At 39.6% G+C, this 8,866-nt stretch overlaps 1 protein-coding gene across 1 annotated transcript in view; it reads left to right on the forward strand.

Moving 5' to 3' along the window:
• lic (dual specificity mitogen-activated protein kinase kinase lic) overlaps positions 1-6,849 on the forward strand; it is a 10,251-nt gene extending 3,402 nt beyond the window's left edge. The window contains exons 2-9 of the mRNA XM_022811525.2: positions 792-864; positions 1,280-1,445; positions 1,719-1,859; positions 2,133-2,275; positions 2,776-2,902; positions 3,072-3,146; positions 3,337-3,476; positions 3,985-6,849. Coding sequence (XP_022667260.1) covers positions 792-864; positions 1,280-1,445; positions 1,719-1,859; positions 2,133-2,275; positions 2,776-2,902; positions 3,072-3,146; positions 3,337-3,476; positions 3,985-4,108 — 989 coding nt within the window. The 3' untranslated portion in view covers positions 4,109-6,849. The remainder of the gene's footprint in view (positions 1-791; positions 865-1,279; positions 1,446-1,718; positions 1,860-2,132; positions 2,276-2,775; positions 2,903-3,071; positions 3,147-3,336; positions 3,477-3,984) is intronic.
• The last annotated feature ends 2,017 nt before the right edge of the window (positions 6,850-8,866 follow it).

Below are 8,866 nucleotides of genomic sequence, written 5' to 3' on the forward strand. Positions count from 1 at the left end.
TATATGGAGAATGATCAAAATGGTTCGAACGGACGACCTCCCGCTCGAACGTAATATTAATATTACATGGGCCCTTGCATCGACGTATTGACGGGTCGCTCGGCGATCGTTAGGTCGTAGAGTAAAGTTTTTCTCATCGGCTCGAGTCATTCTTAGAATAGCCGTCCCAGATTTGTTTACGTTAGATATTTTGTCGTGTGCTGTGGTGGCGCACAGTGGCTAACACTCAACTAGCTGAACTATAGCTGCTGGTAACGTGTTATATAACAGCGAATGCAGAGCTGCCTCTGCAATCATGTGCGATAATTATTTGCTACCGATAAGTACTAAGTTAATCTGCAATTCAGCTTGAACTATTGCATCCACTGGTACCTGTAATCTACTGGTAAGTAGAGCTGTTAGTAAATTTTTCATGCACCTAGAGCTAATTGCCAGATAAATCGTGGAGAAAAAGGCAGATATACTAGGTAATCGAAATGATGGAACTCGTCGAAACGAACTTCGTCTAAACAATTTTAGCTAAAATTTCATTGTTAAAAACTAGCAAATTGATTTTAGTATATAGAAAGTGGGAGCACATGTGATGTTTTCTTTTACGTAAACTATTTAGGATATATGGTTGCTTATAATAATAATAAAAATCATAATGCATAGAAACGAATTCAAATTTAGTGGGGTAGGCATTGAACTCTTTTGTTGTTTCGTAAAAGACTGTATCACTTGCTTTATGAAATAGAATATAAGGTTTATGGTTAGTATCAAAATCATATTTCTGTTTCTGTTGCTTTCAGGCGGGAAAAAAAAGGTCAACTTTGGCTTGCCAAAATTAACTATTGTCGAGACTCCTCCTGCTGAAGAGGCTATGTAAGTACTTTAGATGGACGATACAAAAAACAGGCCCTGAAGTTGTTGTAGTAGCTGCTCAATAGTGGCTCAACGGTGACCGTTCTGTTGGCGCCTACTGAACTCGGTGTGTCTTTAGTAGCGCGTGAAAACGCCAACTATTTCGATGTTCTGCCGAATGTAATCGACTCGAGTTCACGTTTGTTGCGGTAAAACAAGATATATGCTTGATGTAGAAATGGTTTCATAATATTCATTCAAAGCATGATTTCAAATTCATTACAAAGGCAAATGTCTGAGCATACAAACTTACCAGAGAATATAAGGAGCATTGTTATGCATTTTTAATTATCGAGGCTATTAGAGGAGACAGCTACGTTTGTTCGTATATCGCAACCTTTTATTGCGACTTTCGTTCTGTTGCTGTTTGCTACAGCGCTCCTCCAAATCTTGATTCAGTAGCACGAATCCGACTCAAGGATGGCGAGGAGGTTACAGTTGAAGCAGATGAGCTTGAGGCTGTTCGAGAGCTTGGTAGAGGAGCTTACGGAGTCGTCGAGCAGATGAGACATCGACCTACCGGAACCAACATGGCTGTTAAGGTAACAGCAGTTCTATGTAAATATATGAAACATGCAAAAAGGAAGGATTTCTACAAGTCTGTGATCTTTCCTTTTCAAGTACTTTAGTATATGTTTATTTATGGTCTGTATTTACGGTCATATCTAACAAAAGGGGGCGCTTCCATATTGTATCGTTTATTTACCTATGAGTGAGATATAATAATATTAATAATAATAATAATAGTAATACGGTCACGTTAGGATACAAGCAGAGAGTAATATTATTTGTTTTATGTGCCTTCCTATTTTAAGCGGATCACTTACACCTTTGATGAAGCTGAAAAACGAGGTGCGTTGATGGACTTAAGCGTGAACATGAAAGCGCGGTCCCCATTTACAGTTCACTTCTACGGGGCATTTTTTCGTGACGGCGACATCTGGATTTGTATGGAGGTAAAAGAAAATATATAGTATATAACACGTTTATTACTTTAGTCAACACCAGAAACAAGCTGGCAAGTAACTCCATGCCGTAACTACTGAACAATTCTGGAATGACGCATCCTTGCATAGCATCGGATTTTTGTTTTGTTTTTTTTGTCATGAACATATTTTACTTACAGCTAGAATGTATATATTGTTTTGTCGTCTTAAAAGTCGTATTCATATAATTAAAAAACATAATCATTGTTTATAATGTAATATTTGCGGCTTGTAATCTTATAGGTTATGGATACTTCGCTGGACAAATTTTACCGTGCTGCCTTTGAGCACCGAAAAGGCATACCGGAACCCGTATTAGGGCGAATCGCCTATAATATTGTTGCGGCCCTTGATTACCTTAAGAGCACATGGAATATAATGCACAGGTGAAATATGAAATGAAATTTTTAGAAGTTCAAGGCTGCGCTCGTAAGAAACATGTGAAGTAAATAATAATGTTATTAATAGTATTGTTTCGCAAAGTGAACAAAAGTTGCTTGGAGATGAGACCCATAACTCTTTTTCTCAAACGCTTTTGTCTCGTAGGCTGGCCCGCAATTACCTTATTTAGTATTACTATAGTTCAATTTATATCCTAGCGAGAAGTACAAAACATCGGAGTCGAATAGACATATTATACTCAAAATCTAGAAACAAATATAATTCGCCTAGAAGACCAATTTTTCATATTAGTGAAACTATCTTTCAAGCAAACAGGAATTAAGAGCTCGTGGTCGTGAGGTCCTCTGAATAATTTTAAACGGTTTTTTCAAATGTATGTTGAACTTCCTCGGTACGCACTATACGGTTGAGTACGAAGTCACCGTATGACCTTCCTAAGAAGACTTAATAGTACAATATACGGTATGGTTTTACTCTATTTCAGGGACGTGAAACCGTCAAATGTTTTGATTAACAAGCAAGGCGATGTCAAGTTGTGTGATTTCGGTATTTCTGGGCAGATGGTTGACTCCGTTGCTGGGACAAATCTTGGCTGTAAACCATACATGCCGGTAACCCTTAGAATGCCTGTTTGTCAATATTCTATAACAATGCATTGCTACACTTTTTAATAACAGATGTATGTAGAGTTTGAAAATCTTCAAGAACTAGTCAGTTAGCCCATTTTGTTAGGGCAAACAGTGGTTAATTGTTACCGCGAAAAATGATACTTAATTTCAGCCTGAACGTATTCAAGCAGAGATTGGCGCGAAGTACGACGTTCGTTCTGATGTTTGGAGCTTCGGAATAACTATGGTATGTTGCCTTAAATGGATTCGCTAAATGAATTTTTTGCTTCAGGCGAAAATTAGCAATCAGTTAGGTTCTTGCGTGTAATTGTATCAGTCAAGTTGGGTCAGCTTTTTTTTTTATTTGAAACAATAGATTTAAAGTTATGTGCTCATTCTTTTTCCAATATGGAAATTGTGTGTTGACCTTTTTTCAGGTGGAGCTGTCCATTGGGCGATTTCCATACACTGCAACGCGAAACGTGTTTGAACAGCTAAAGCAAGTTGTACAGAACGACCCCCCTCGTCTGCCCGAAGGACAGTTTTCACCACAGTACGAGGAATTCATAGCGCTGTGGTAAGCATTACAATGTTTCCTTGCTTACGCGAAGCTGAATTAGTCAATTGTTAGGCTAATTGAGTACGTTAAGAACTTATCGCGTTTTACCTTTTACGAACTGTAATTGAATAAGAAAAAAATACTTTTTTTTTATCATAAATGTGTGAATTTTTCTAGAAGATTTATCTTCTAAGCATATTCTTAGTAATCTCGGACGTCTATCATATGTTTATTATTATTATTATTATTATATTATTATTATTAATATATTATATTATAATTATTAAACAGATCTTAATACAAGCAAAAAAGACAAAACTTAAATTTACTAAAAAGCAAATTAAAAAACAGTAAGTCGTCAGTATGATTTAGTTTTGGGCAACATACTCATTCCAATGACAAGATGCCTTAAAATGAAACATGTGCATACCTGCATCCCACATCAGTAGTTGATAGATGTAGTTCTTGTGTCGGTTGACGGTAATATCATGATTATTTTTGTGTTAATTGTTTGAAATATTTACAGTTTGCAGAAGGATCGCGATAATCGACCTCGCTATCCAGCCCTACTCGAAACCGAGTTCCTCAAGATTAACAAAAATAATGATATTTCCGATTTTGCCAATACGGTAATTTGCCTTATGGGCTGAAAACTGCTTATGTAATATTTGGCGGTGATACATTAGAAGACAGAAGTAAATTTAAGAAACGCGTCACCAGATTTCCGCGAGATCTAGCTTTACGAACAAGGCTTTGCCATCATGAATGGTCCTTTAAGCAAAGCAGGCAAGACTACAGTGTAATAGACGAGCGTACAGCCCATGAAGAATCAAGGAACATCATTTCCACCGCTGACCCCTTACATTAAAACGACAATCAACAAATCGGACTTCGGAGGGTCACACAACGTCAGACTTAGTTACTCAACTAATTAAATTAGTAGCTCTCGGCACCAGGGGAGGCAATAGAGAAATACGTAGACGTTATAGAGCAGAGAAAGGGACAACGGGCATCCCTAAGTCAGCTAAAAAGCACGCGGAGTAACTTTACCCAGAGCTAAAAAAGTTGAAGTGGCTTAATATGGACATTAGACTATTCTATTTGGTGCGATGAGCATGCAGAGTATGGTACAAGCGGGTCGACACCTAATGAATGATCACCAGGTATGAGCACTAACATCGTACCAACCCAATGATCGGTACGAATCGCACAAGTCTGCCGGTGGATACTGTAAGTAGTTACGTGTTCCGAATAAGCATCGAGAAGAATATCCTTGCATCATTCGGGGCTGCTTGGAGCAAGCGTTGCGTACGCTAAAAGCATTGTCTAGGTGAAATGATTTTATGAGATGATCAGTAAACGTGCGTTGCTTATCCCTACAACTTCCAGTAATTATAGCACTTGAAAGATATCTCTGTCTACCTTTTTGAGGTTAGCATGGAAGCTAGTTATTTTTCGAGGTGAAATCTGCTATGTAATGCGCAGCTCAGCAACGAAAACAGGGCTGGAATTATTTTTATTATAGAATTTTACTGGGATTCTGTTAATTCTCTATCCATCTCAAGTAAACTTAGTGCATTTCAATAACGATCCAGTGATGTAACATGGACATGGTATACATTACTAACCAGGCTGCGCTGAAAAGTTCTTGATTGATTTATGTATAATTTTTATTGTTTTTAGTCCACTTCCGCCAATATTGGCATTTTACTTAGTAAAACGACAGGCATGCGAGCAAATAAAATACCATGTAATGCGATCCACTGAAAAATAGTGCAAGAGTTTATATATACGTATCCAATGTAAGATTAATGAGTGTAATGATAATAATAAGATAGCAGTGGTCGGAAGATACTGGGTGGGTTGTTAGATTACGAGATATATGGCACAGAGATTACCCAGGGGCGTAGGAAATCTGTAGAGATAGCATAAATACATTCAAATAATGCGTTGATATATATATTGTTAGCTTGTGTTCGGAAGTCGCAGTTAGTGCACGTGTATGTTGAACCGCACAGTGCAAAGCGAATGAGTCTCTGATTGGGAGGCAAAAAGGGGAGAGAGTGAGATAGACTGACCAACTACGTAATGATTATTATATAAAAAATGATTAAAAACCATATTTGTTTATGATGGCAAGAAACTCTGGTATATGATGCATATTATTCTCGTGCTTGCGCCTGATCTCGCTAGAGAGGACGCAGCAGTGACCACAATACAATGCTTCGCGTCTGTTCCAAGCCACGGTAATAAAACCTTCGATAGAAGCGTTAGTAAATTTGTGTATCGGACTCTGTTGGGCTAGTGCAGTGCGGAATGTAGTACACTACCATATTCACGGTCCTTCCTACCATATGCATTATATGGTAATTCACTATCATATGCAGTCCGCAGGCACACCTGCGCAACAAAACTGATGTGACCCACTCGACGCGTACGAAGGGACTTCCTCCCCAAACAGTACCTCCGTTCGTGTCTAGTAGCTTCTTTTGGAAACGAGTGATCACTGGCATGACAGAGGTAGCTGAACATTTATTGAAATTCAGCTTTGCCATCATTGGATTACGAGCGTAGTGACACACGGCAACACTGTGAGTTTTTAACATGAGATGGGTTTGGTTGTTCGGCATGTGGATTTTTCTGGAAGACATCTTAGCGCAATAACGTACAAAAATCTACAGGCACATATTTTAGAATCGTTGGTGCAGATTACGCTTACAAGACACATCTTTTAAAATTTAATTTGAATAGAATGAATCTGGTTCAGGCCTCTTAGCATGAACATTGTAAAATTGCTCATTACCCTTGGCACTGTAGTGAAAACTTCCGTGGGGTTGAAGCTCTCTGCCAGTTAATGTTCCAAGTTTAAATGGCGAGCCTAGGTCAAAAACTGCCAAGTTAAAAAAGAAGGCTGCAGCAAATTTTATAGCAATAGGCACACTGTTAGCCAGACCAGTTATGCTATGGGATAGCTCTATAATGCAATATTATTGACGTGAAACGAATTTAGATAAGTTAAGTGGATGCTAGCACGATCAGTACAAATGAAAGCAATAATAGCAACGGATTTGTAATGTCCTACTATAGAGTAATGGATACTAGAGCGCTGTGATTTTTGATAATGTTTGCGCTCCTCTGGGTGAATTTGTTTCAGTATGTATATGTGCGCCTCTGTGGTTGTGTAAATGAAGCGAGATTAATACCGCGTAGAGCGAAAGCGTACTCGCTTTAGGGTGCTTAAGCGGCTTGTGCGACCTCTGTGCGGAAAGATTGTTACGCATTACACAGTTATACGCGTTACAGTTGTGGTTTAGGTTACCCTATCGACCAGATTGCCATCTTGAATATAACTGACGAGTCAAATAAATTAAAGGCGACTGCTTACAGCGTTCTTCTGCATCTTTACTTGTCCTCCAACCCTATAGATATCGTTAGCTAACTGGGAGAAACGCAAATTAATAGAAAAAAGATCGTGCTAATAGCATCGACAAACCCATGTCACCTATTTGTTTCAAGTACCAAAATCTTTTTTCGTTTAAAATACAGTTAAATGAATGTTAATAAAATATATACAACAGTTCCATCCTTGTCATATTAAATCTACTCAGTCGTTCACTATGGTGATAAGAAGAATAGGTTAAAGTAGCTGACGTCGTATGGTGGTCGATCGCTATGAGAAAGATTTTGCATACATACATATTATGCTGCAACTACAGCGCACGATTAATAAACATACAGGTCAATGTTGCAATTACTTCACAAAAAGGGCATAGGAAAAAAGCAGAACAGAAACACAGTTTAACGAAATTCAAGTGAAGGGTGATATTACAGCGGCACACAAACAGCCGCATGATAAAGCTAGAATCAGTAAAGTCCATCAGTCGTTCAGCCTTTGCATGCGATGTGTAGCAAATGGGTAGTGACATCAAAACGTACGAAACTAGACGATAGCAGACGACGCTTCGAACGACATACTGGAACGATTCAGCCCAACTCGATATAGTGCTCAGGTATTAGTTCACATCGATGAAGTTATCTTAAGATACCGAATTGCGGCGTTTGGTAGGAAAGCCGCAAACGGTAGTGAATATTGATTACTTCATGCGAGTTATTTAATAAATGTGACACTGTGCCACGATGGCAGAGTTTTCCCATTTATTACTTCCTCGTTGCTCGACCACACTCGACGTGCTGATTGCGGAAAGCTCAACATCGTCTTTTGATTCCAAAACATCTTTGGACTCATCTGGCTCGCTTACAGGACGCCAAAACAATCTTCATAAGGCCATTGAACCGTTGAATTTGGCGCCGATATCACCTATTGTGTCGCCATCCTTGAAGTCACCGTGGACGACGACCGACGATGTTGCGATTGATTCGGACTATCGGAGTCTCAGCAGCAAGTCTTCTGAGCTAGTGTTTGGCTCCAGTCCGGATGAAGAGCATCTGGAAAAGTTTACCCGCTCAAACGAGCAGTTCCTTCATTCACCTATCGGTGATACTGAAGCCCTCTCGTTAGAGCCAGAAGCAGAAATTCTGGAACAGTTTCGTCGTTTTGGCGTACGATTTATCCGGCACCCTGAACAATATACGATGTGCGGCTGCGAAATACCTGATCAGCTGCTCGAATGGCTACTGCTGATAAGCGAGGTTGCAATCAGATATCACGACCCATTACCGGTTTGTTTGCATTACCGCTGGGCTGAAGTAAAACAAGACTTCAATGTTGATTTATTCGGCGATCTGCAGTTTCAGGATTTTTTTTTAGCCAGAGAACAACGGGGACCCCATCATGCGATGATTCATTTTGCGGGACTGTTCGCTAACGTAGGATACGATGGTTCATATTGGTATTGGGTTCTACTCGGAGATGGTGAGATGCCTTTCATTGAAAGTAGACATCGTAGCAAAAGTAACTATGTCGATAGTCTTCGCACAATGGTACGCGAGCAGTTTCGACTTCACAGGGACAGACAAACCATTTGCCCAGAACCAACTCCAAACGCGCATCTCTACGTGCGTGCAGATGAAACAGAATTTCAACGAGAACCCGACAACCACGAATCCGTGGATAAGCTGGACGGTGACATGCCAGACATCCTTATCGAAGAATGGATTAATGAGGATGGTGCCGTGGGCCGTCCTGTACATAATACTGTCGTGGATTCGTTCAACGAAGAGGACGTCCGAATCGTCTACGGACAGCGCGCACCCAGAGAATTGTCCTACCTGCAGTTATACTGCGATCGTTATAACAACTTTCTAGCATCTCTGTAAGCAGCCGATTGCAGAAGTATGTCGTCTAATTTTTCATTCGTAGTTTTAAGTTTAGTGCATAAACTATGACGAAGTGTTAATCCGATAGGCGAGAAATGTAAAGCGATCAGATGATTTGACGAAGTTTGGAC

This window comes from Varroa destructor, unplaced genomic scaffold (genome assembly GCF_002443255.2).
Source record: "Varroa destructor unplaced genomic scaffold, Vdes_3.0 BEIS01000006.1, whole genome shotgun sequence".
NCBI lineage: Eukaryota > Metazoa > Arthropoda > Arachnida > Mesostigmata > Varroidae > Varroa > Varroa destructor.